This window comes from Leishmania mexicana, chromosome 11 (assembly GCF_000234665.1).
Source record: "Leishmania mexicana MHOM/GT/2001/U1103 complete genome, chromosome 11".
Lineage (NCBI taxonomy): Eukaryota > Euglenozoa > Kinetoplastea > Trypanosomatida > Trypanosomatidae > Leishmania > Leishmania mexicana.
This window is the reverse complement of record NC_018315.1, coordinates 73168-100084: the sequence shown is the minus strand read 5'-3', so window position 1 is coordinate 100084 and position 26917 is coordinate 73168. Positions and strand designations below refer to the sequence as shown.

General features: G+C 62.1%; 6 protein-coding genes across 6 annotated transcripts; all 6 read right to left on the bottom strand.

Moving 5' to 3' along the window:
- Positions 1-987: 987 nt before the first annotated feature.
- On the bottom strand, positions 988-4659 carry LMXM_11_0320 (putative DNA repair and recombination protein,mitochondrial precursor; the record flags this gene model as incomplete). The annotated part of the gene is made up of 1 exon (XM_003872956.1): positions 988-4659. One exon carries the CDS (start codon positions 4657-4659, stop codon positions 988-990), a length of 3672 nt encoding a protein of 1223 aa, XP_003873005.1.
- A 4900-nt stretch (positions 4660-9559) lies between these two features.
- LMXM_11_0310 (conserved hypothetical protein) lies at positions 9560-14965 on the bottom strand (the record flags this gene model as incomplete). Its single annotated transcript, XM_003872955.1, has 1 exon — positions 9560-14965. One exon carries the CDS (start codon positions 14963-14965, stop codon positions 9560-9562), a length of 5406 nt encoding a protein of 1801 aa, XP_003873004.1.
- Positions 14966-16111: 1146 nt separating this feature from the next.
- Positions 16112-16936, bottom strand: LMXM_11_0300 (conserved hypothetical protein; the record flags this gene model as incomplete). The annotated part of the gene is made up of 1 exon (XM_003872954.1): positions 16112-16936. One exon carries the CDS (start codon positions 16934-16936, stop codon positions 16112-16114), a length of 825 nt encoding a protein of 274 aa, XP_003873003.1.
- A 656-nt stretch (positions 16937-17592) lies between these two features.
- LMXM_11_0290 (hypothetical protein, unknown function) lies at positions 17593-19029 on the bottom strand (the record flags this gene model as incomplete). Its single annotated transcript, XM_003872953.1, has 1 exon — positions 17593-19029. The coding sequence occupies one exon, from the start codon at positions 19027-19029 to the stop codon at positions 17593-17595; it is 1437 nt and encodes a 478-aa protein (XP_003873002.1).
- Positions 19030-19980: 951 nt separating this feature from the next.
- LMXM_11_0280 (hypothetical protein, unknown function) lies at positions 19981-22911 on the bottom strand (the record flags this gene model as incomplete). Its single annotated transcript, XM_003872952.1, has 1 exon — positions 19981-22911. One exon carries the CDS (start codon positions 22909-22911, stop codon positions 19981-19983), a length of 2931 nt encoding a protein of 976 aa, XP_003873001.1.
- Positions 22912-24979: 2068 nt separating this feature from the next.
- LMXM_11_0270 (NADH-cytochrome b5 reductase-like protein) lies at positions 24980-26017 on the bottom strand (the record flags this gene model as incomplete). Its single annotated transcript, XM_003872951.1, has 1 exon — positions 24980-26017. One exon carries the CDS (start codon positions 26015-26017, stop codon positions 24980-24982), a length of 1038 nt encoding a protein of 345 aa, XP_003873000.1.
- Between the last annotated feature and the right edge of the window lie 900 nt (positions 26018-26917).

The following is a 26917-nucleotide window of genomic DNA, read 5'->3' as shown; positions in this document are numbered from 1 at the left end:
CAACCGCTGCGGCTCACTTGAAGATGATGCGCGTGTGCGTGTGTGGGCACCAAACACCAGTGAGGAAACCGGCAGCACACACGCGGACGCACGTGCTGAAGCACAGCAAGCCAGAGAGAGAGAACGAGTACGGGAGACAGCGGAGACGCCGAGAGGCGGGGGTGGGGGTGAGGTGGGTGGGGGCAGGCGCTAATCTAAGTAAAGGCCTTCCAGCATCACACCCCAGCACACACACATACACACACGCACAGTGTACGAAGAAGCAGAATCAACGTATATATAGATATAGATATATACACGGAGAATCTAGTGTAGGTTATGCGTTACAGGCCTCTGTGATGGCACCGGCGTGACAGGCGTGTGGGCGCGTGACGGAGCGAGTGAGGGGTGGGGAGATCGGAAGAGGAGAAGTATAGCGAGGAGGCAATGAAATAGAGAGGGCGTTCTATGGCGCGGCAGGCGCGCATCTTGTCCTCAAGGAGGGAGGGGGTGGGTGGGTAGGTGGGGTGCCGAGAAGGGCAGAGCAGCCGACTTCTCCGGTTTATGTCCTTTTTCACCCCCTCTCTCCTTGCTCCTCTCGAGGCGAGTGATTGCGGGCAGACGAGGGAGGGAGTGTGTGTGTGTGTGTGCTCGCTCGCCCACACACAGCCTGACTGACGTGACCGCATGCGCCTCCTTGCACCTCGCTGCGTGCGCGAATGTTTGTGGGTCGATTTTCGTTTCTTTTTAGAAGATAACAGAGTGCAGGCCAACGGGAGTGGGCTGGCAGCGGTGGTGGTGGTGGAGAGGGTTGGGCTGCTGCATCGAGTCGTCCATCGACAGGGATACAGTGCACGCCTACAGATATTTGTGTGTGTGCTGGTGCCTTCGCAGCCTCCTCACATGTGCTGGCTCAAGCAGTGAGCATCAGCCTCAGACGCACTTCGGAGACTGCAGTACCGCCTATGACCCGCTGGATCGGTGTTGGGACATCTGCGCGTCTGCTGCTCACACCGTTGGGGAGGCCGCTACGGCTCCTAACTTACCGGTGGTGTTGCGGCGCTTGCCGCGCGCTGCCGACGCCCTCACCCGCTGCTTCAGCATCTTTTCCTCCAGAAGCCGTATTTCTGCGCGGATGTCGCCTCTACTCGCCTCACTTTGCAGCCTCTGCTGGCGCCTCGCCACGTACGCCTCGAGGCGCTTCCTCAGCACCGTCTTCTTGCGTCGCTCCACTGAGCGCCGCCAGGTCGCCGCCACCATGTACGGCGCGATGCGCGCCTGCGTCACCGGCGGCAGGCTGTCATCGAAGAGCAGACAGTCCGCCGCCGTACGCACCAGGCTGGGGTGAAAAGAGGAGACCGACAGCTGCTCCGGGTTACGCACGCGACTCATGGCCACGTACAGCAGATGCTCACACGGCCACATGCGAGACAGCTCCAGGTGCACGCGACCCACCAGGGTGAGGCCCTGCACCTTGTGCACCGTGAAGGCGTAGGCTAAGGAGAGCGGCAGGGCGATGATCCCCATGCTGTAGAAGTGCGTGTTCGGCAGCCCTCCAACAAAGTGCGTCACTGGCGGGATCACCTCCTGCCGCCCGTTGAAGTCCAATACCGGCACCAGTGGCACGTCGAAGCCCTGCTCGTACTTCAAGTAGTCGGCGTACTGCAAGATGGATTCCTCCCGCTGCGCGCTGCCGAGAATGTAGCGCGGGAGCTGGTCCATTTCCAGCTTGCGGAAGGCGACAACGGTGCCCAGGCTTCCGTTCACAAGCCCTGGGGCCAGGTTCGTGCGGAGCATCACGCGAGCGCCAATCTTTAGCCCCAGTGGCCGGGCAAGCGGAGTGCGTTGGGCGTACTGCAAGAGAGTGAACTCGTCCTGCTCCGTATGCATGCCGTCTGGGTGCACGAGGACGTCGCGGACCCGTACGCCGTTGTCGATGCTTTCAAGATGACGATCCAGTTCACTCAGGTACAGCAAGAACTCCTGCGCCTCGTCCTTGTCCATCGTCGGCGGCAGACGCACCCGGAGGGCCAAGGCGTCGACGAAGAGGGGGTACAACACGATGCTGCGCTCGCTGAGGCTGGGGTGCAGGAGCCACGCACCGTCACTGAAGTCTGCTGACGCTGCTGCGGTGCTGGAGAACGCCGCGGCATCCGTTTTCCGACTTGCCAGCCGCGCTGACAAGCGAGACGAAGGTCGCGACGACGCGCGCTGCCCGTGTGTGTAGAAAGCGGCGAGGTACCGCCGTATCTCCAGCGCAAACATCTGCATGTTCAGCTTCGGTGGCGCATAGACGCGCAGCACATACGTCGGAGACCAGGCACCCACGAGGGACGGGGGCAGGAGCTGAGGTGTGAATGTGATGAGCTCCCCATCCAACCTGTCCAGCTGCTCCGTGTTGGTCGCGTCGACCTCGTGATTCGTCGGCAACAGGTTCACGGCGCCGTCCACGAATGCAGCCACGCTGTCGCGGCGCCGCACTTGTGGGACCGGACTCACAGGCGTGGTCGCCGGCGCGGACGGAGTCCGAAGGCTCTCATCGGCAGCATTGAAGGTCGTCCGTGCCTCCGTGTGAGGGTCTATGGAGGGCTCGCAGGCTGCGGTGGACAGGACCTGCTGCAGTTGGGCCTGCTGGCGCTCACGTAGCTCCGACGCAGCATGGTGCTCGGCCACCACCTGCTCTCGTGACATGAACCGCACCGATTTTGGTAGGTCCGGTGGCACTATTCCACGCCGAAGCTGCTGCAGCTGGGCGGTAAAGCGCAGGTCGCGGTTCTGCCGCACCACCGTGTGCAGCTTCAGCTGAACAAAGTTGCGGCGGAAGACAGTGGACGTGATAAGCGGCTGCGCGTGAATGGCGCCGAGCTGCAGAAAGTCGCCGCTCAGTATCATCTGTACACCACCGAAGGGGAGGTTGATGTTGTTGGCGCGGCGCAGGTGCACCTCCAGCGACTCGAAGAGATCCCGTGAAAGCATCGACACCTCATCAATGATTATGACGTCGTAGCTGCTCAAGTCCTTGCGACGCGTGAACTCGCCAAGAGGGCTGATACCGAGACAGTGATGCAGCGTGCACCCGCCGATCTGAGAGCTGGCAATGCCGGTCGTCCCCGTCACAGCCACAGCTAGTCCTTCACGAGCAAGCTGCTGCTTGATGACACGGAGCAGCACCGACTTGCCCGTGCCAGCGCCGCCGCCGATGTATGTATGATGCCCCTGCATGACCAGCTGCACGACAGCCTGTTGCTCCGCGTTAAGGTCCTGAAGGGTGAGGAGCTTTTCATCGATGCTCTCGATCATACTAGGCTGCGCAGTGGTCGCCTCCACAGCCGCTGATGGTGTTTGCTCCGACTCTGTCGTGTCTCCGCATACGACAAGACCAGGCTTCTGCCGCTGCAGGTGGGATCGGTTGTACTGCAACTTCAGTAGTCCCGACACTCGCTCCACGGGGTCCTCGACGGTCGCATCGCTCAGGAGACGCTCAATCTGTTGATAAAGGGGGCCGCGCGACCAGAGCTTTGGCCAGGAGACACGGTGGGCACGCAGCTCGCCAGCGAGGTTCCGCAGCGCCTCGCCGTCCGTCACGCAGAGTTCACGCGTGGTTCGGTCGACGCCGATGCCCATCAGTGCCAGTGTGCGGATGCTCATCGATCCAGCCTTGGCGACGCGGCGCGTAAAAATGTTGTAGACAAGTGCGTCCGACTCCGCCGCTGGTGCAGTCGTGCTATCCCTCTTCGGTCCCGTGAGCGAGGCGGCAGCGACTTCGTGACAAGGTGTCGGCAGCGCACCGCCAGCGGTACCATCTGCACCCTCGTCTGGGTTGAGGGGGGCTGCAGACTGAGCGGCAGGAGGCAGTGCCTCGAGTTGCATCGTCGCGGCATCGTTCTCCTGACTCAGAGGCGCCTCTGACGGGTGCACTGCATCCGTGAAACGGTCTCCGTTTGTGTCAGTGCTAGTCGAGAGGGCGGCCGTCGCCGCCCTGCTGCGCTTCGCCTTCCGGTTGCGCGGTCGGTGCCACTGCTGCTTGCGGATGGCTCGAGAGACGTCGGCGTAAAGCTCAGCAGTCAGCTCCTCCTGCAAGCTCGTGTCTTCCTCGGCGTCGATGCTCTGCTGCGATGCTGATGCCATGAATACTGCCGTTGCCGGGTCAAAGCCCTTGGCGGCTATCGCTGCCACATTGTCCGCGCTCGGCGGCGCTTCGCCGATTGCCGCCTCCACGTCGCGGAAGGTGGCATCGTGCATTTGATGGCTAAGCCACTCCGTGTACTTGGCGGCAGCGGACGGCGCGAGCGTCTCAGTAAGTTGGTCCTTGATGTGCGTGCTCGATTCGAGCAGGCCCTCGTCCATGAGCGGGGCGTCGGAGGCCTGGGCCAGCCACTCCACTGGGTCCAGTATGAGCTGGCGAGAGCGCCTATCGGCTGTCCGCACAGCATCACCGGCAGAGGCGGCAGGTGCCACGGGCAGGGCGCCGTCGGTGATCCAATCCTCCACGTCTTCGCTGTCCTTGTCAACAGCACCGCACAACAGATCATCCCAGTCGTCTTTCGAAACGGCTTCCGGATGCGCCGGTGATGCCGCCGCCGCGGAGGCGTCGCCATCGAGCTGTCGATCCCTCTCCTCGTTGATTGCGCGTCCATCTTCCTGTGCACCACCTAGATCAAAGGCTGGGATGTTGTCCATGTCGAATTCTTCGAGAAGCGCGTTGTCGCTGCACACCAAGGCAGGCGATGCAGCGGCATCCGTGCGTGGATCGCCCAATTTGGCAGCCTCCGCATCCCCGCGTGGCGCGGGTGAGCGCGCTGCCGCAGGTGCAGCCTCGTGTGCAACTGTCTCGAGCGTTTTGTGTGAGGCGCGTTCCCGTAAACTGCCGCGTGCCGCCTGCACGCCGCCCTCTTCTACGGCACGCCAACACAGATCGACTGTGATCGTTGGCGCCATCGCTTCTGGCTCCGCTGCTGTAATCGCAGCGGCGGCGTGCCGGCGCGCATGTGGGTTGGCACGCTGAAAGTCGGGCCGGAAGAGGAGCGGCACGTACGCCTCTTCCTCGGTCCTTGCGATAGTGCGTGGACAACCGTGACGGCTAGATGCATCCAGCGCCGATGACGCTGCAGCGGGCACTGCTGCCCACCTGTCGCTGGCTGAGACACCTGTCGTCTGTTGTAGTCGGCGAAGTAGCCCGTCAAGTAGAGATGGGCGTTCCTCCTTCGAGTCCCCGCACTCGGGCGGGACCGCTTCGCTTGATGGTGCGGGCCGACATTCAGCACGTGGTGACAGATCACCGTCACTCGGAGGTTCACTGGACTTCGAGTGGCACCACCGCCGTGCTGCTGTGTGTCGCATTACGTGCACTGCCACCACCGTGAGCTGCGCGAGCTGCCGTTGTCTTCGTTCGCAGTGGAGTGGCTCGACCACCGGTGACGCTACAGCGACGTACGCTCCCCTGGCGCGGTACGAGCCGCCGCCGCCGCCGCCTATCCACCGCCCCCTGTCCCGTCTCTTCGCCTTCACCATCAGCTGTGTGCACTTTTCTGCAGAACGCACGGGTGCAGCTGGCGATGCTGAGGGAGGTGGGGAGGATGAAGGAAGAGGAGGAGGAGGCACACACGACGGTGCAGCGGCACACTCGGACACTGGCGCCATAACTGCACCACGAGCACGGAGACGCAGAGGTGCAGCAGTGAGGTGGCGATGGGACGCGAGGAGCACTTGCAGGTATCCCATACTGTTACGTTTTCTGTTTTATGAGGTCCGTCGTAGGCACGTAGCGGTGCTGTGCGCTGGTACCCGCTTTCGTATGATGTTGTGTCCCTCCGTAATAACCGAACAGATCGAGAGCACGACCGCACACGCTACAGCACGCACACGAGACACTATGTATGTAAATATAAATGGATGCACGCACACCGACACCGTGCACAACACGCTGATGACGGCGACCGTCGCACAAACGTAATTGGTGAGCGGAGGAAGAGATGCAGCAGGACGGGCCAATCACACCACCACCGCAGGCTTGAGCACGCGTGTGCCTTCCCACTGTACGGCCCCTTGCTCACCAACTCGCTTTCTCCCCCCTCTCTCCCTCTCTCTCGCTGTGACGACCTTCTTTCGCCTTCCGTGTTCAATGCGTGGATGGGGCGCGCCCGTTTCTTGCGCGGTTGCCGTGTGATTGTCTTCTACCTTCCCTCGTCGCCTCGTGCACCTTCTGCTCTTCTATGTATCCTCCTTTACGTCTCCCTCTCCCGCTCACACCCGTTGCGTCGAGCAGCGGTGTTGCCGCGTGGGGTGAGCGAACACACCGGCGCGCGCGCACGCAACGCGACGACGGCTGTGCTCGATGATTGGGGGAGGAGGAGGAGTTGCAACAGTAATAAGAACAAAGGAGGTCTCCGCACACGGGCAAGGGCGCACTCAGACACACCGAGAGGAGAGAGATGTATGTATATAATATGTATATAATATATACATGTATATGTATGTGCGTGTGTGCGTGTGTTTATCGGGGTAGAGTGTGCAGCCTCTCCTTCTGTGCTGCGCGTGTGTGTACGTGCGTCTTGCGCTCTTAGGAGATTATGTGCCCGACTTGTATGCGGTGATGATGATGTGCCGTCGAGTGAGCTGCTCGACATGGACACCCCGACACACGCGCTCTTGCGTATGGGTGTACAAGTATGTATGTGTGTGTGTGTGGTCCAACCACACGGACACCTGCGGAGAACATATACCAAACCCACGGCGATAATCCCGAAATACACGCAGAGAAGGGCAGCAGGGCAGGACAAGGTGTGGCGTCGGCGCCCTTCTTCATCGAAGAAGGAGAAGCGAGCCCACTCCTCGCCGATCTCGCGCACACTTCTCGCTTTCCTCCGCGCCCTCTCGCTTTTGCCTTTCAGTGATGGTCAGCACTGCAAGAAAAGCGTGCGTGTGCACGTGTGGCGCCTGTCACTACGTGTCTGCGTGAGATGCATGTGCAAGCCCCTCCTCCGCCTCCGCCTTCAGCTACCGTCACGGCTGCTGCTGATCAATGACGCGTTGCAGGATCCTCCGCAGAAGACGTCCACGCCCACGCAGCACAGCGGTGGTGTCTCTCAAGCTTACCTGCACAAGTGCAAGTAGGCAAACACCAAGTGATGCCCTCACACCCTGGCAACGAGACAGGCCGGATGTCGAGTGCTGAGCCGCCACAGCCCCGGATGACGTGTAGGATGAGGTACCTTCCACTCTCCGACGCCTCTGCTCGCCCTCTTGCCGTCCGGAGAGGACCTCCGCGTCCCCCCCTGCGCAATCGTGAGCACCGTCACCGGTGCGCGCCACTCCTCCCCTCCACCGAGAACCGGCCAACGAGATACGTGGGCAGCACCACTACAACAATGCAATGTCGGTGGAGTTCACCGACAGAGCGAAGGATCCACAAGCGGGATCGGTTGCAGTTGAATGATAAGTAGAGCGGCAGCTGGGCTACACCTCAGCATGATCGCTGTGCGGATGGGCGCGCGTGTCTATGTGCGTATTAACCGAGAGCGCCCTGATCGACACACGCGAGTGCGAGGTGCGGTGGGGGAAAAGAAATGGGTCGGGCCCGAGTGTGACCGCAGCAGCGGCACAGGACTTGATGACAAGCGGTCGCCAAATGGGACGGCAGTTGCTCTAGCCGTGCCACTGAGGCAGTCGAGCCACTCCACTCGCGCGCACGAGGACCGGCGTACGCGAAGGAGAGTGCGTGCGTGATAGAGAGCAGGCGTGAAGAAGCAGGAGCAAGAACACCTGCTGCGGAGTGTGAGCGCAGAAGGGGCGCAGGTGTGGAAGGACAGGCTACGGTATTCTGTTGCCCGTGATGGCACACGTCTGACGATGTTGGTGGGAGAGGTTGACAGTGCGGCGCGAGGGTTGAAGAGGTCGAGAAAGGCCGAGAACGAAGAGAGGAGATAAGCATGCATGAAAGTGTTTGGCGCACACGTGCGTGTCCACGGGCTCGTTTAGCATACACCCTTCCTCCTCGCACTTCGAAGGAGCATGAGCGACTCACACGCAGGCAGAGACACGACACACTTCACTCAGGCCCTTCCAAGGTGTGCGCGTGTGCCTGGTGGAGGGGCAGCTTCCCCTCCATGGGTCCGTGGTCGTGCTTGACATGATGAGGTGACCATAGTGGGAGACCGTGTGGGCATCGACAGACTCGAGGGCTCACCACACGCAGCACATGTCTTCTTTTCGCCCCTTTCGGACGGCGGCTGCGGCAAAGCCCCCTGGGGGGGTGTGGGTGGGTGCAGACATCTCTAGTCGTGCTCTTGTCAGTAATGCTGGGTGATGCGGCGGACTTCGCTGTGCCAACGATGGCGGCAGGGAGGCCCTTGCGCTGATGGCGCCAGCGATGGAAGAGGCGGACGGCATCTGTGGCATAGATGGTGCGAAGCGAGAAGAGAGCCTCTGGAGTGTAGATCCATCGATGGCGCCGTTTTGTGTTCTTGGCCTCGCTCTCCTCGGTGCGCATCTGCACGCCGAGGCGGTCATAGCGCATCGCGACGTTGCTCTAGGAGGCGTGAGGGCCTGTGGCGCGACGGGCTTGGGGAGGAGGCCCATGGCTCAACATGAAAGTTATCCTTGCGCCATCCGATAAATGGCCAGCGCCACGCTTTGTGCTGGCGTACATGCGTGTGCGTGTATCGGGGGGGGGGTAGATGGTGAGCAAGGGAGCGAGAGAAGAACGGTAGCTGGGAGATGGCAGTGTGTGTGTGTACTGGGCTGCTGACGCGTTACTCTTGGATAACAACTGCCACTCGCACACCACCTCGCTCCGTCGCAGCGGAGCGACTACAACACAGCACAGGACAGAAGACATGAGGCGGGAGGCACGTGATACGTGGAGTACAACGGCCACCACCTCTGCGGCAGCGCAGTTCTCCTCTCCGACATTCTCTGTGGCGTGTTTAGATACACACTGAGGGAAAGGCGGTGCACACTGGCACACGCGACTCAGCCCTGTTGCTGCTACTCACTCCTCACCTGCAGCCCGTTGAGGAGAGAGGGGTGGTGGTGGTGGTGGTCGCGTGGAGTGGAGAGATGTCCTGCATGGCGGTCACTGTCGCCTCGCTTACGTGCGTCTTGTCAGAGCGTATGTACATGCATGTCGCACATGATGGCGACATGACGAGAGGGAGGGGAGAAGGCACAGCCGACACGTGGCACCGCACCTGCAGCAAGAAGCGAACACAGAGAGCGAGAGCAACACCGTGCAGGACTGACCTGTCGGATAGAAGAAGGCCTGTGTGTGTCTGTGTGTCCACAGCGTCACACGTACAAGAGAGAAAAAGGGTTCCAAGGAGTGGTGGTGGTGGCGGTGGCGGTGGGGGGGGGGAGCATTGATCACGCACCCAGACACGTCCGCACACAACGCACTCCCTCATGGCGGAGGTGATCTGCTGTACATGGGCAGCAACAACAACAGAAACATAAACTGTGCAAGCCAAGCACCGACATGTACACACGGGCGCTCACGCACACCCCCTTTGTGTCCTTGCGTGACTCTACTGCCAATGCGGGCGCACCCTTACTTCCTGTCCTTCCCCATTCATGCCCGCAGTCACTACGAGGCTGCGCCGCGAGCGCCAATCGCACCGCTGCTGCTCCCACCGCCCGCCTTGTTGGAGATACCGTCGCTGTTGACGCTACCGGCTCTCACTACGGCAGTAGAGGCCAAGACGCTGTTCGACGCTCCAGCTAGCTGCGAGCGCGACACCAGCGGCACCAGAGCAGGCACCATGTGCATCAGCGGCCGCAGGAGCGAGTTGTGCAGGAAGGAGAGCAGGCGCTCCTCAAATGGGACGAAGACGTTCGGCTGCTTGAAGCCGCACAGGACGCAGAGAAAATTGCAGAAGCCCTCGAAGTTGAGAATGTGAACGCGCTTCCGATGCGCTGAGTGCGCGACGGCGGACTCGGTGGCGGCGTCTGGATCGACGATGCGCACCGCACGGTAGCCTGGCCGTCGCGCCGACACCGGGAGACTGCCAGGGCTGCTGTTGGCGTGCGCCAGCCGATCCATCTCCTTGCGGTTGGCGATGGCGACCTCTTCGTTCGCATGGCGCGGCACAGAGCAGCTGGAGAAGAGTTCATAGATGCGATGCTGTGAGAGCTCGGTGCTGGTGAGCATCGCATCGCGCAGCAGCCGAAGCACGTCCTTGCGCACCATCCCCGGCTCTCCAAAAACCTCCTTGCTGTACGCTTGATACACAAGCAGCAGCGCCGGGGCGCAATTCCGTAGCACCACCTGTGTCTTCACGCCACGCGTGAGCTGGCGAAGAACAAAGTGAGGATCTGTGACTTGCAGGTGAGCCGCGGAGCTGGGCAACACAATGCCTTGCATCATGAACCTGAAAGCCTCCACAAGGGAACAGTAGGTGGGCTTGCTGTTCGAAACGCGGTGGCTGCGGTTCACTTCACCGCCGTCCAGCGGCAGCGAGGCGGGACTCCCGAGCCGCCCATCGTCGCTATTGGTGAGGGTGCTGGACTCCCAGCTGCCGAGAAAGGCAGTCGGTGAAGACAAGGGTTGCACCGCTACGCCTGCTGGAGTCGCCGAGATGAAGGCCGGGTACAGATGGTGCACCAGCAGCACAAGCGCTATAAGAAACGACGGGTATGTCATGTCCATCTGTATGTCTGGTAGCGTCTGATGCTGCGTTGATGACTTCGACGAACGACTCCGCCTGCTGTCAGCCTGGCTGTGCTGCCCCGCCGCCGCTGGCGCCGTCTGCGACGACGCCTCCCTGGCGGCCCGTGCCGACTGCAGCACTGCGGGGTCCACCTCATCCCGAGCGAGTGAAACCGCCATGACGGCGCGTTGAAAGAGCGTCGTCACTACCTCCATGTCCATCGCCTGCAACTGTGGCCTCGGCTGACGTGGCGATATTGACTGCACCTGCATCTGTGACGAACCAGATTCGTGCATCCTGAGCATCACAGCATCATGCGCGCCGGCGCCCTCGCTGTCTGGGCTCGCCATGCTGATCACTCCGAGGTCACTACACAGCAGGCGCCAGCTGCCGAGGTCGAGAACCGGAAGCGCCAGGTGCGCGGAGAGGGTGGCGCGCTGCACAAAGAGCGAGAGAAGATCTTCCTGCCAAAGACCAGTGATGGCGTCCATCAGCGACGCTGTCTCCGTAGTGGGGTCGGCCAGATGCTGTTGCTGTGTCAGCAGCTTGGCTGCCTCATCGTCCCTGGAGATGAGAGAGGCGCCCAAGGTCTCGCTCGCCAGCGCGTTCAGGTAGGCCTGCTGGCGCTGCTCCACGCACTGAGGGATGAGCGGGTGCTCGATGGAGAGGTTCTTCTTACCGTCCTGACGAAGTCCCAGCAATAGTGCCGGGGCTGACGCGCACGGTCCGGTGAAGACGCCGTTGCTCAGCCCGCCATACGTGCGCACCGGCACCAGGCAGTTGAGCGTCACATGCCAGCGGTGCAACTCCAGTGAGCGGCGCAGCGCCATGGCGAGGGTGCTCAGCATCGCGGCCAGCTCAGGGCTCTCGAAGGCGTCGCTCGGCCAGAAGCCGCCGCGCAGCAGGAAGGGGTGCGCCTGTGTGCCGAAGACAGGAAGGCAACGCTCACGGAAGAGTTGCCATGCCGTCTTGTCCTCTGTCGGCAGCTGACGCAGCATGTCGGCTTCGATTGAGTAGCCGGATGGCGGTACCCGGTCAAGCGTCGCCGTAATCTCCACCGGGCAGCCGCTCCCTCCTGCAGCATCTCGGAGGCTGTCGTTGACGATACCGTTGAGCTCGGCCACTGTCGCTTGGCCGCCGCTCCAGAGGTGCAGCAGTGCGCTCCGCTCTCGCTTCGCGCTCTGATGACTCTTGTGGTGGAAGGGGTGCGCGAAGCGGACGTAAAGAAGCGCAACGAGTGTGATGACAGATGACCTCTCACCGCGCACGATGGCGTGCGGGTTGACCACGGTGTGGAGCGGCAACGGAGTTGACAGCGTAGGCAGCGACGCCGCGGCAGCTCGCGGCGACCGCTTCCCATCCCCCGCCTCTGCTGCGCTTACACGAAAGTCGACACTGGCCGGCCCGTTCGTATTCTCACCGTTTGTGGTGTTCGCCCGCCACGCCTCGTTCTGCTCCTGCGCCGCGACGTCTTGACCAGCCATGAGCTCTGTCGCGAAGGCGAGAAGCTGGGATATGCGCTCTACAGGCGGTGCGGCCAGCAAATCACTAAAACAGTCTGCGTACACGGGGAAGGGCGGGTTCAGCTGCACGCCACGCTGCTCCAGCAGCTGACGTCGGCGATTGATGCCATCCAGCCTGGCTCCGGCAGAGTCGCTCATGCCCAAGCTCGCTCCGACGCCCCGTTCCATATCGGCGGCCGACGTCGTGGTGCGGTACCGCGGCAGGGCAAGGTAGTAGAGAAGTCGACTGATCAGCACCCCGCTCCGCGCTTCCTCGCTGAAGCTGTGGAAGCGCTCAGCTAGAGGGCCATCCTTCATGTCATCGAGGCACTCCAGGTCTTCGAGGCAGCTGTTGGCCCAGTCTGCGATGATGACGAGAGCGTCAGGGAGCTGACGGTCTGAGCGCAGCACGATTGGGGCGATGCGGCTGAACAGACGCTCCTCATTGTTGTCGCTGCCTGGGAGCGCCGCGTGGTTTTCCGTGGAAAGGGATCCCACCGACCCAGTGGCTGCCATCTCTTGCCCGTCCGCCGTCGCTTCGGCAGCCACGGCAGACTTCGCGGGCTGAGGCGAAGCGTTTCCGCGCTCGCCCTCGCCGCCATCGTCATCGTCACTGGTGGTGCACCCTGTGCCGTGGCGATCCGCGTGCACGCGGGCCTCGTCTGCACTTTCCGCTGCCGCTGTTGAGACCTCGCACATGTCCCCGACGACGCGCAGCACGGTGCTCTGCCACGGGCGGTGCCGGTGCGCGCGCAGGCGAGAGCGGACGTGCCGCAGCTGGCGGTTCTTCTCCTTGATCGTCATGAGCCGCTCTTGTGCGGTGTTGAGCGCATCCAGCTTGTCGCGTAGTAACTGCAGCGTGTCATCCTCCAGCTGGCGATTCCGCTGACGCAGGCCATGGTTTGCAGCCTCAACCTTGCGCAGTCGCCGAGAGTGCACGGCCAGCTCCGCGCGGAGATAGGCGTTGACCTGGTCGATTTCGTGCAGCTTCGCCAGCATCTTCTGGAAGAGGGTGTGCATCGAGACGTCGCCAGCGTCACCTCCGCGCCTAGAAGTCGCTCCCGCCAAGGATGCGTTGATGTCAGATGTCGGGAACATGGACGACGCTGTAGAGCGCGCGCGGTACGACCCGTTGCCCTCCTCGTGGATGTCGTCAGCGTGGGACTCGAGGTAGACGAGTTGCGCCAGCGTGCCGCCGCCATCGATAGTGTTGTCTTCATCGCTGCTGACCTCGCTCTGGTCTTCGCTGCTGGCGTCGCGCACAATGTACCGCTCCATCATGCCACCTTTACCATCTTCTCTTGCAACGTCGTCGTCGTCGGCCACAGAGGCATTGCCTCTACGCAAGCTGTGAATACCAGCCTCCCCGGCTCTCTCTTGCTCTGCCGACGCCATGCCGGCAGCCTTCCGCCGGATAAAGGAGAGTTGGACACGGCTGTAGCCTGCCCCCTTGCGCTTCGAGGAGTGTGTTTCGTGGCGATGGCGACTGGGAGAGGGCAACAGGGACGCCTGCGCGATCCTCCCTCGCGAGTGGCTCGGGGCCACCGCCCATCCAGCAGGGGTGTTCACCATTGTGGGGGCGGCGCTGGCATGGATGTCCGTTGCTGATGATTCTTCCCTGTTTCCAGCAGGAAGTTCCTGCTGTCCTCGCCTGCTCTCTTGCTGCTGCTGCTGAGCACGGGACCACATGGTAGCTACGGGTGCTGGTGAGGTTTTGGGACCATACATGAGCAGAGCCGTGGCCATTGTCGCCGCTGTTCCCACGTATGTTTGACTGTCCCGCAGCGCTGATAGCCTCGACTCCTCGAGAAATTCAATGTACGCCGCCTCCATCCGTGTCTCACGTACAAGCTGCTGCCCGCGCTGTGCTTCTCGCCGCCACGCGCTGAACATCCGATGCAGCTCGATGCGTCCCCGCAGTCGTGCAACGACACGCTCCGTTGCAGCTTGCTTGGCGAGGGACTGACGGTGCCGTATGACTCCGTGCAGCCACGCACGCATCGTCCATGACTTCACAACGTCCTCGAGGTACTTCGCGTCGGCCTGGGCCTGCACGGCTGCAGCTACCAGACTCTGATGCTGCTGGACGCGCAGCGGGAGGGTTGCAAGGTGGGTAACCTGCTCGCTCAGCGTTCCCAGCCGCGGCCGCACCGCCGCCCACCCGGCATAGTTGGCGTACACGTGAGGCAGGATGTACTGCCGGAGGAGGTGGCCTGCGAACTCCATGCCTGCCGTGATTGACTCCGCCTTCTCAATCATCCTGGAGAGCAGCGCAACACTGACCGCCGCCTCCAGCCGCAGCACGGGGGCAGGGACAAAGCGGTCACAAGGGAGAGTGACGACAGAGACGCCGGCCCCAGTCGGCACCTGTCGCCTCACCTCCTCCGCCAGTGCACGCTCCGTGTTGAGAGCGGCCTGCAGCACCTCGTGACGTTGCTCCCGCTCCAACGCGTGCTGCGCCTCCACTTCGTCCTCTTGCTCCGTGAAGCTACTTGAGGTGCTTGTGAGACCGACATGCCGTCCTGCATTGCGGTTTCCATCACACGTGTTCTCCGCGGTGGCGACTGCAGCGGTGATCTTTCTGTCCTGAGCTTCGATGAAAGAAACGCTCGTCTGATGAAGGACCAGCTGCAGCGCTTGCAGCAGCGCCGCCATCTTGTGGAGCGGCACCGGCGAGTGCATCGCCGGTGCCGGGCACACCCCACTCTTTCGCTCTTGCTGGTGCTGCATCTCGAATTGCCAATGATGTTCTTCCGCCGTCAGCAGTGCTCGCACAGCTTGCTCGAGGGCCGGGCTCAGCTGCTCGTCGAGCGCAGCAACATGGCGCTGGTGGAGTCGCATCGCCTGCCGTTCACGCCACCAGTGGTGCAGCGGGTTGTTGAAGGAGGTCGTCGGGGCATGAGCCGGCGCTGTTGAGGCGGTAAAGGCTGGTGTACTGCGCGTCCACAGCGCCAGCTGCCGCGTCTCAGCAGCGCTCAGGCCTGGTGCCACGATGTCCTCCGTGATTGACGCGGGCAAGCCCACGAGCGTGTCTTGGAGAGATGCATCCGCACAGCCGGCAACGCTGGCTCCAGCACGGGGCGGCGGAGACGACTTCTCCGTCTGCCGACTCGCATCGCTCTTACCCCCGTTGTTGGCCTCGTTTGGCTGGACGCGAGCAGGCGTGAGGGCTGCGTAGACACGTGAGGTCGCTGCAGGCGGTACGCGTATCGCCTCAAAGTTGTTCATCGACGCTGCGGAGGTGACGGGCTGAGCTGCTCTTCTACTGTGGTGCGCCGGCTCCGTCTTGATGAGGCCACGCGCTGCTGCTGCTGTCGTCGTCGTTGCTCTCTTGTCGGCCGATTGTTGTAGGTGAGGCAGCTGTGATGTGGACGCCGCCGCCACACTCGGGGGAGCGGCGGTCGTGGTTGCATGGGACAACGGGCGCAGACGGAAGGCGCTCACATCGTCATGGGTGAATGTGGGTACAGTCGAGGGCAGCCGCTGCTGTGGCGAAGCGCGTGACGAGTAGACGGGCATCCTTGTATTGCAGCACCGAACCCGCTCGCAGACAAACGGTTTGTGAGGCGGTGAGCGCGTCTCTCTGTGGGTGCGATCGTAGTGGTGGTGCTGCGTGAGAAGGGGAGAGGAGGGGCAGGAGAAAAAGGCCGATACTCGAGGTGTGTGCGTGCACCGTCAGAGACCATACCTGGAGATGAGAGTGGTGAGGAGACAGGCGCTGGCAGACGCGCGTGGCACACCCGTGAGCGTGTCGACGTAGGGGTCGGTGCGTGTGCAGAGTGCAGGCAGATATAGGCGGGAGGCATGTGTGTGTGTGTGTATGCGGAGGACGCGACTTGACAGCGGCGCTGGAGGAGAGAGCGAGCGAGACGACACCGTAGAACAGCAAAGGTAGACGGTGTTTCCCTCACACCAGCCTCGATGGCCCACAAACACGTGGAGCGGATTACGCAGGCACGCACCATCGCGGTGCCCCCCCCCCACTTCTCACGCCTCGTCCAAGGTGACGTACACGGTGGTAGGAAAGAGGCGAAGGAGTCGCTGCGCCACGACGTACAGCACCACCAACGCAAACAGCACGGCAGACACGCGCAGCAGCAGATCATCCCGCGACTGCACTGTCAATAACGTGCGCACCATGCGCTGTGCCATCTTCATGGATGAGTGCACATCTTGGAGCGACTGTTGAAGAGCCGCGAGGGAATCACTGGAACCGGCGAGTCCTTGTACCGCCGTGTCAATCTTCTTGAGCTCCACCGAGAGCATGGAACGCGTGTGGAGCAGCGAGCGGAGTGCCGCCGCGGTGCTGGCGGCCGATCCACCTGAGGTGGACGTCACGTCGTCCTCGGTGACGTTGCCTGTGTCCTCGACCTCGGTCACAGCGCGCGGAAGCACGCGGCGAAGGTCGATGCGGGCCTTCTCCAGCTGCATGTACAGCTGGTGCTCCTCCTTCGTCGGTGCCCGGTTCTCCACAGAGGGCGATGCAGTCCGAGTAGCGGGAGAGGCCGAAGAGCCTGACCGCTGCTGCAGCTGCTGGTACACCTGGTGCCGCTCGCGCTCCCGCTGCTCCCGCACCGTTTCCAATGTCCGTAGCACCTGCTGCGCTTGGGCAACGGCGATGGAGAGGGCACCGTGCAGGCGCTGCGTACGATTTGACACGAAGACGTGGTGCGTCGTGATTAGCTCGTGTAGCGCCTGGTCCGCACGGCGCGTCAGGGATACAAGTACCTCAGCCGTTCGTAGTCGTAACGGCGAGGCAGACGGAGGCGAGGGCGACGCCGCCGTAGCGTGCAGCGCTGCAGTCGCTTCCATGACAAGGGACCCTGAGAAACGTTGCTGCTCCGTTCATTCAGCTTTTCGAATCGCCGCGCACATGCCAGCGCAGAATGTAGGGGCAGGGGGGAGACGGTTCGAGTTGGAGGAGAGACACAGAGCAGGTGAGGACGATGGCGAATGGTCGCTTCATGGGTGCGATGCATGTCACCGTGACACAAGTCCAGCTGACGTACACAAGCTCGCCCGTGGTGATGGTGGGGATGCGGCTGCTGCAGCGAGAATCAAAAGTGTGGCTCAGCCTTCATCCGCGGAGGCTCCCTCCCCTTCTCTTTCTCAGACTGAGCATCAACGCTGCTCCGGAAACAGGCACATGCTCACACGCGGCGGGAGAGGATGTAAAACAACACAGGAAACAAAGTCAAAGCAAGAGAGCCCCGAGCTTCCTCCACACACGTTTCTATGAACAAATGCCTTCACGGAGGTGCACCGACACCGGCACCCCCAGGCGCCTCCTTCAGCGCCAAAGCTGAGGGTTTATGTGAGTGAAGAGCAGATGCGGAGGCCTCGCCTCCACATGAGCCCTTCTCGCTGCTGCCACTCCCTGTAGACACCATAACGTATACCATTACCCAGACGGCAGTGTTGCACCACCACAACCGCCGCTCCTGTTAAGCTTGTCGTGCCAGCTGGCACTACGTGGTGGTGCCAAGGAGTTGCTGTCCTTGCAAGCCCTTTCTATCAGTGTCCGGCTGATGTCCCGTGGTGGTCTCGAGAGTGAAAAGTCGCAGTAGCTCCGACACCGCTGCACTGGCACTGTGATCGTGCTGAGACGTGGTGCGGCACTGAGCTGCCGTAGGCGTGCGAGGCCCTGTCTTGCATCTTCGCTGCTGCTGCTGCTGCTTCTCTACTTTATCCTCCTCCACTAGTGTGGTGGAGGTGGCGAACTCAGCGGCTAACGCGCATGCGACAATGCAAGCGTACCGCTCCTGCAAGAGCGCATCTTCCTTATCGAAAGGTCCGCCCGTCTTGTGATTTGTTGGTGGGCTGCCGTTGATGTCGCCGCCTCGCTTGTCGCGCGGAGCCGGTGAAAGAGGTCGCCTTGCCGCAGGACGGTGATGGTCGGACAGGACGCCACCACTCGGGTGTTCATTGCCACTCTCGCTGTCCTCATCTTCATCGAAAAGATCGGGGTGAAAGAGTTGCCGCGCGACATGCTCGCCTTGCTGCTGCAGCGGCGCCCTTGGAGAGCGCGCGCCTGCACAGCCGCGATTTTCTCTTCCACAGGGAGCCGTTTCACCGACCTCCGCCATCGCCGCTGTTGCACCACCATCGGCCTCACGGGTCGACTTGACACTAGAAAATACGCCCAGCAGGTAGCTCATCGCATCCTGGTTATCGAACTTCACTCGCGGGGTCTCGAACTGCGCATTCCGCGTGAGCTGTGCAGTGCTGCGACGGTGCCGGGCGAGGGAGCTGTTACTGCTGCTCCTCTCCTGCTCTGACAGCAGCGACGATGCCCAAAGTGCGTCTGCAGTTGCCGTCTCGCCGGAGGGAGGACCATCGCACACAGCGCTGGGCGTTAGGCCGCCGTTGGTCTTATCGCTGCAGCTGCTAACACCGCATATGATAGCCGGAAAAGAGAGGGCTGCCGCCGTGCCGTGCTGCCCGCTCGGCTTGCGGGCGGAGTGCGTCGGCGAGGGTACGGCACTTCCTGCTGCGCTGCTCTGGGGGCTATGCGGTGCCACGACAGTAGACTCTGGATAGGGCCCCGTGGTGAAGTCGACGCCCGCGTCCTCGAACCAGTTGATGGGGGACACCTGCGACGTCGTCGGCGATGGGAGAGTGAGGCGCAGTCGAGAGTCTTCGTGCGTCTTTTTCATCGGTGTGGGTGGTTTGGCTGTGATTCGATGTGGGCGGTGATGCCGGCGCCCCTCCGTTGATACGCTGCAGCTCTCTGCCGTGATGACGGCCGCTGCCCGTTCGCGCGCCTCATCCCCGCCCCGTCGTCGGTGTCGGCGCTGGTGGTTTCGACTGGAGTCCAGTGCCGTCCGCAGGTAGCGAATGTCCTTCTCTTGCTCCAGCACCTGCTCAGAGAGCTGAACGATCAGCCGCTCGCACTGCCGCAGCATGTCATTCGTGTTCACTGTCGTGAAGGCCGAAGAGTCCGTCGACGCCAGGACTGGGCTTTGCGGCTGCCTTCGAGTACGCGACGATGACATTGACCTACGGCTCGCAGAGTCTGGGGTAGACGAAGACCACAAGTACGCGCGTGCAGGGCTGTGTATGAGTGTATGTGTGCCTGTGCACCAGCGAGAGTCACTGAGCAGGCGGGAGTTCAAGCTTCTATGTGTATGTTCGGTGCGCCACTTCTATAAAACGTAGGAGGGCGTCGAGGGGGAGGGGCGCGTGCGTCTACCTCACACCCACGCACGCCTTATATCAGGGCCGTCGCCAACACACGGTGGCGGCTTCACGGCCGAGAGGGGGGGGGGTGGCGGTAGTGGTGGTGGAGTGAGAGCGACACACGAAAAGCGAAGCGAAAATCAACAACGAAGGACGGACACACGATCCGGCCCCCTCCACCAGCGCGCTTTCGGCTGCACGACTCCTCCGTTACACAACGGCTGCGGCTGCGGCGGTGATTGTGTGGCGAGACAGCCGAGACCTGTGCCAGGAGAAAACACACAAAGCGGGAATAGGGAGAGCACAGGTGGGGGTGGTGGTGGTGGACGAGGTGGGAGGGGTGGGAGAGCATAGCGGTGATGCCGCGCTTGCGTGCATAGTGCGCGTGCCTGCTTGTCTGCGAAATGGGCGAGAGACACGGGCACAGACACAGAGACGGTAGAATCCTAGGGCTGATGCTGCTTGCACGCGTTCGCGCACGTCTGCACCTCCGACGGCGCACAGCTGATGGATCTCGTTATGTTTCTTGCTTGGGCCTGCGCTCTCCCACGTTCATCCCTCACGCCTCTACACACATGCACAGCGCGCTGCGGATGGATGGGCAGTTGGCACGCAGAGAACCCTCCCGCTCCAGAATAGGCATACAGCGGGCACGACTGCCTGTTCGCCGCACGGTATCACAGCATCTCATCCAAGGGGTCTGAGACGTACACGCCAGCCGACATGCACACGCGGAACTCGCCGCGACTCCACTTGCCAGTGGTCGAGAGGTAGCGGTCCATGTTCTGGAGGGTGCGCTCCTCCGACTCGAAGAGGCCGCCGAGGCAGGAGCTCTTGTGCTGCACGCACCGCAAGCCTAGATAACTCAGGAACCACTGCGTGTTGTACATGGCAGCGTGCCGGTGCACGCGGGAGAGGTGGGAGGGAAGGCAGACAACTTCTCGGTCGGTTGGTTGCTTCACGGAGGTGAAGCGCCGTGTCCGTTCTACCGCGTACTTGAGAGATACAGAGGCAAGCTTGTCTTCCACCGTGCGCCGGATGTGCTGGAGGGCGTAGTGGACGTTCGGGAGAAACGCGAGATATGTGCCGGCCACTCGCGAGAGCTGCCCCGTGTCTTCGGAGAAGAGAAGCGTCGCGTACTGGTTCAAGTACGGCGACCACCCAGCTGCGTTAGAGAGGGAGAGCCGCGGCACGGCTGCTGGCGCCACAGGAGAGGCGGGTGAATGGGCGGCAAGTCCGGCTATATCGCTTGTGGCCGTGGTGGTTGTTGAGCGCGTCAGATTATCGGCACGCCAGCGCTTCCGCTCAGCCATCTCGCGGTAGTGCAGCTGTGCTGCCTTCAGGTGTGCCACCCACTCCACCGTGCACAACCCGTCGCCGAGTCTTTGCGCCATGTCCATCCGCTGCACATCGACGTCGCTCTCGCGCTGCGGCTGGGACTTGCGCAGGGTGGCCATGAGGCTGGCCACCTCGGCTTCGGATGCTGCGTCCAGCTTGGTGTTGCCACGTATCGGTGTCTTGGGGCTCGGAAGCAGCGCGAACTGCAGCCACTCCTGGCAGAAGACGCGGTGGAAGGTGCTCCCTTGAACGGCGTAAGCATCACCAAGCCCCAGCTGGCTGCTGACGAGCGCTTCGCAGAGAGTCGTGAGGGGTGGAGAGGGGGTGGAGGCGTTTCTTCCTGGTGCCCCATAGCGAGTGCTGTGGGACAGTGCTTTGGGTTTGTGGCGAGAGGGGCGGAGCCATAGCGGAGCCAGTATGCGGGTGCCGTAGAGGGGCGCGTGTTGGCAGTGAAAGTGAGCGGATGCGCTGTACGCTACAATGGGCAGCCCATTCTGCACCGGCACCTCGCTCGCTGCAGTCGCCTCAGCACCAGCGGTGGCGGCGCTTGAGATGAGGGCGTCTGACATGGGTTTGTGGACCGAAGCCACCACGGAAGGGGATGCTGTAGTTGGAGACCGAATCTTCTGCACGTAGGCGATCAGCTTTGATTGCAGCTCCGCCTCGCGCTCCGGCTGGCGCCATTCCTGCGACGCGTACACCTGCAGGCGGTATGCATGCACGTCCTCTGTGGCGCCGCTACGCTCCTGGTCCACCACAATCGTTGGCAGATCTGGGCAGTCGTTCTTCGATAGCGTCTGAAGAGCCAGCGTGATTTCTCTCTGGACAACGTTGCCACTCGAAGAGGGCGGCGACGCGTTGGTGTTAGCCGAGTTGGCGCGTCCGATGAACGCAGCACCCGCCGCGTCTGCTGCGCCACCGAAGACAAGCCCGCTCGCCCCCGTCAAGGTCCACTGCAGGTCGTGAAGAACGATGTACTCCGTCACGACAAGCCGGACGCCGTGCAAGAGCGCAAACGCCAACTTCGTCGTGAGAGGACTGGCCAGTGATGTGTGTGGCAGCCCCGCCACGCGCACATGCGGCAGATATGTCGAGGCAGAGGTTAGCCCCCTCAGAGAGGGGGCCGCTGCTGCCTCCTGCTCGCTGCGTGCTACGCGCCACCACTCCCGCACTGTGGCCTCTTCACTCTTCTGCGCCCCTAGCTCGAGCACTTTGTTGTGAACAAGGAGCCACTCGTGGAAGCTGGCGTGCTGTGCCATGCCCGACCGGTAGAGGCCCATGGCGGCCCTCTTCAGCAGTCGCACTTCCTTGTCCTGGATGCGGCTGGTGGCATCTCCCGCGACGCTCGGCGTCGTCAAGGGCGCACCTGCCAGAACGGTGAGAATGGAGAACATGTGACGCAGGCGAACACTGCCACCGCCTTTCGCCCACGGCGCAGGACGCGGAGGGGGAACAGGGCTATCACGCATGTCCTCCTCATCTTGCTGTTTCGGCGGTTGTGGTGGTGACACATGCGTTACAGAGGTCGGCTGCTGGTGCTGGTGCTGGTGCTGCGACGACGACAACGGATTTCCGGTGGTGGCACTCGTGTGGGCCGATGAGGTCAGCAACTCTTCGACTAGTGTATTCAGAGTCTCTGCGTTGGTTGCCGTTTGTGCGGCATTGCCTTCAGTGACGGCTGAACGGTTTGTGTCGGTCACCTGCTCGTGCAGGGGTGCCGATGCCGCCCTGTGCACTGATGACGCCACGTCAGGTGAGGCCACGGGCGGAGAGGCATTGACCCAAGGCACCAGCGTCGTGGGTGGCAGCAGCTCTTCGCCGATGCCAGCTCTTTTGCTGGCTGCCGTCGCCGCAGCATCGTTATTCCTGCTGTCCACCGCAGCCTCAGTGGACGCCGGTGGCCGCGTCGTTGACGACGTCACCGCTCGCTGCCCAGCCTTCCTTTGGCTTGCTCCCGCATGGCCAACAGAGGCTGTTGGCGCAACGGGCCTCAACACCCACCGCGCTAGTAGAAGCTCACTGAGGAAGAGCGTCATCAACACCAGCGCCACGCAGATGCTCCAGTAGCGGCGCCCCATCACGCGGCCGCGCCGTTGGTGCAGCGTAGATGTTGCGCCTTTGTTGACGCTGGGTGCAGCGGCCTGTGAGGTTCGCCCGCGGATTTTGGAGGAATGCGGCACCGCACAAGAGTTTCCCTCTCGCCAAGCATCGGCATTGGATGACTCCATCCGCACCGTCTCCGCGGCATCCTCGTCAGAGTACATGGGCATACGTGACCGCCTGCTGCGACGAGTGTTGCGTGGTCGATGATGATGAGGCAGTGACACACGCACACACACACACGCACGCACGCAGTTGGACTAAGTTTGAGGTGGATGTCTGCATGTGCACACCTCCTTTTCGGAGCCGGCGGAGAGGGAGAGAGGTGGTGGTGGTGGTGGTGGAGCGTTACACGGACGCCATTGGGACGTGTCGGCATATCCGCCTCAGTGGACTCGATTTCGACGGGGGTGCTGGGTGCGGTCGTGCCGTTCACACACCGAGTGCCACAACGGCACGCGCAGAGTGTGTGTTTTCATGCAAGAAGATACATAGGCGCATATGCCTGCCCTTCCAGCTTCCTGTCGCACTTCACCGTGCCGCCCGTTGTGCCCTGTCGAGCTTGGCACACGGGATCGCGGCTCGGTCCGTCGGCGGAGTTTTCGCCGGATTGTGTGTAACGGGCCGTAGATCACGTATGGCAGGGGGGGGCATGCAGCCATGAAGTTCCGCGTTGATCACATGAATGTGTGCGTAGCCCTTGCGGAGGGCAGCGATGACAGAAACACCATCCACATGAAAGTGAGCCACAGCTCCAGTAGACAAGAAAAGGCGCCTCCCATGCGCGGCGCACCCAGACAGTCGGCGGGACCGTGTTCCCAATCGCGTGCCCGTGGCGGCACCCCGATTTCCCGCTGCTCTGCGAGTGCGTGCTCCCTTCCTACCTTGCCTCTCCGTCTCATGCTGCGGCTCGCGGTTAAACACATCAGAGCCACGGGGCCCATCGTCCGCTCGTCCCGAGAGCGTGCGCTGCAGAAGCTGAGCACTCGTGAGAGCCGCGCCTGAGTGAGGAGGCAGCCGAAGGTCCTTCTTCGAGCCCAGCGCAGTGTCGCGGCTCGCTGGTGACGTCATGTCGCGGCCCGTTGAGTGCGACGCCGTAGATCGTCGAGACGACGACGACGAGAGTCTGCATCGTGTACGAGCCCGGCCAATACGCGTTGGTTCTGAAGACTTGGACAAGGTTCGAGTGCTCAGCAGAGGTCCATGCCAGTATCCGCTCCTTCTCCCGGCAGCGGGCGCGGGCGCACTCCTCCGACACCCGCACACCCTTCCGCAGCATTATGATGATTGAACCATCCACAGTCAGCTCATCGGGGTTCAGCGGAAGCGGAGCCACGGTCTGTGCCGTCAAGAGCACCAGCCGCATACGGAATACTCCGATCCAACAGAGTTTCTATCGTGTGGGAGAGGAATCGGTATGGAGTGGCATCCGTAGAATGTCGGGTACAATGGCGGACTCGCGCGTGCCCAACTTCCTCTGCGAGGGCGGCCGCACGTGCACTCGCTGGCGCAAGGGGGAAGAAGAGGCAAGCCGGAGCAAGCTGCCAGCCGTCAGCGTCCGAGGCGAGCGAAAAACAAAGCGGATACCAGTGAAGGATAGACCATCGTTTCATTTTAGGGCATCAGAGAGAAGGCTGATGCACCTTCGACGCACAGCCACGCACACACATGAGTGCGCGAGCGCTCCTTCCGCTGATGCATGGTGTACACTGACGCATCGACCAAAGATGAAAGAGCTGACACGCGGCTGTGTGTGTGTGTGTGTCTGTGCTTGTGAGGATCGTGGTGTGCTGTACTCCGGTGCGTCATGGCCATCGGACCTTCCAGTGAAGACCATCACACACCTACATGCATATGTCAACGCTAGAGGGGTCCGGGCGACTTCGCTGCCGCCTTTTCCTCTGATAACCTCCGTGCTCGGCCTCTTCGCCTCTTCTGGTCTTGGTGGTCTGCACCACACACACACACACCCACGCGCAGAGCAGCTCAGGCGAGCTGTGAACCATCGCACTGAGGGTGAGCCGACACCACCACCACCACCATTGTTCTCCCGAGCAGAGCCTTCTCAGATGCAGCCAGCCAACCAACCAACCAGCAGCGATGCCGCGCCACTGTGTCTTCCAGATAGAAAGAGCTGAGCTGTGACTCGCCCACGTCCCCTTCCTGATGGTGTGCCGTCAGCAGTGTTGTGCGTGCCCTTGTCCTGACGCGATCATCGTGCACACATGCACATCCGCGTCAATGATCTGCGAGGAAGTGCGTCGAAACACCGAACTTGTACACTTGAGAGCGGGTGTAGCCCATGTCTTTGAGGAAGCCGGAGTAGCGATAGAAGGGCCCCTGCCAATAGCCGTAGTTTCCGAAGGAGCTGACGCGACCACACAAAAACGCCAGCATCGACTGCGGCCCACAGATGAGCAGCTGAGGGCGGTACGTCGCGAGCTGCGACGCCGTGCCACTGCCGACGCCGGCGCCGGCCTCCGAAACGCGCACCGGCGGCGGCAGCGCTGCCGCAATTGTTTCAGGGTCGATGTTACCAACGTACATGTTCTGCGCGATCGGCGCGGCGCTCCTCCTTTGCCGCCCACCGGCCAACACGTTGTACGAGACCCGAATACGGCTCTCGTTGCGCTCTGCATACGCCTTGAAGAAGGTATCCTTGAACGGAATGTCGGTGGCGGTGTGGTGGCAGTAGAGGAGACTGAGCTTGGTGTCATCGGCCTTGTTCTTGTCCATGATGTTCATGAGCTGCAGCGCCACGGAGGCGCCGGAAGTGGTGCACACTACGCCGAGCTCCTTGAAGGTGTTCGGCTGGTATGGGAACTCCCGCATCCATCGTCCGAGATAAACGATGTCGCCCGGCTCAAGGTAGCGCAGGCGAGCAGACATGCGGCCGGGGTCACAGTCCTTGATCGCGAACTCGATGAAGCCGCGTTCGTCGGGGTGGCTGATCGGGGTGTACCACCGGGAGAGCGAGGAGAGCTCGCGCACGTTCCCGCTCATCATCCGAACAGAGCTGACCGGCTCATAACCTGCGTAGTCGTAGCTGTTCGGCAAAGCGAAGCGGTACACAAACATGTTACTGCCCTTCTCCCTGTTCTTCTCCACCAGGGTGATCGGCACCGGCGGTGCACACCAGCTCCACCGCTTCGCCAGCGGCCGACGTTGTTGCGTGGGCTGCAACACGAGCTTGTACACCGCGTAGCTCATACCAAACGCCATGGCAACCACGGCTGCCACGCGGGTCACGTAGCCCTTATTCACGTCGTTCAACATGCCTTGAACGGCTCCCGGGATGTCTTGCAAGGTGAAGGACCACCGCCGTGGCGATGTAGCAGGACCGCGTCGCTGCTCGCCGGCCTGCCGTGAACGTGACGAGCCGGTCGCCCCGTCGTGTCCGCCGCGCGTTTGATGGTGGTACTCAGAGTCCGAAAACGTACTGCCCTCTTCCCCCGGTGCAGGTCGCCGGTGCGACCTGCTGCTCCCCGTCAGCTGCTGCTCCCACGGCTTTGGCGGCATGGGGTGGGGGTGGTGGGGGCTCTATGGATAGGCGGTTACGGAAGCCGGCCATATATATGTGTGCGTGTGTGTGTGTGTGGACGCCGTGACGGGGTAAGAAGGCGAAGGATGTGTAGAGAGACGCGTACACGGTATCACGGGGAAACATATCTTCGGCGGTGAGTGCGGGGCGCCACACACTGCAGCACCATCACCGTTCTGGGTAGACTGTTTCGATGCCTCCGTTGCTGTTTGGCACTCTTGAGGAGCGTTGGAGGTGACTATTTCCAGTACTCTCGTCACCGGCCTGCACGAAGCCACTGACGCCGCGCAGTGAGCGTGGGTGCGACAGTGCTGGCGTGGGCGTGCGCGCCTGGGGGCTGTGGTGCACGTCCATGGGCAACGTGGGAAATTCGAGTTGGCGGATACACATGTGCAGAAAAATCCGATAAAAGAAGAGAGCAAAGGAAAGGGAAGCGTCCCGCACGCGGCATGATGTGCACACATGCACAGACGGCTGTCAAACGACGGCTTCCATGTGCGAGCCCCAGCTCCTCCTCCGTATGCGTGTCTGTGTGTGCGTGGGGGGGGTGCATCAGCGAGCACGCAAGACGGTGCTGGAGCTCACTTGACCCACCTCCCGCCTTCCGTCTTCTCCGATAAGGGAAGGGAGGCTGG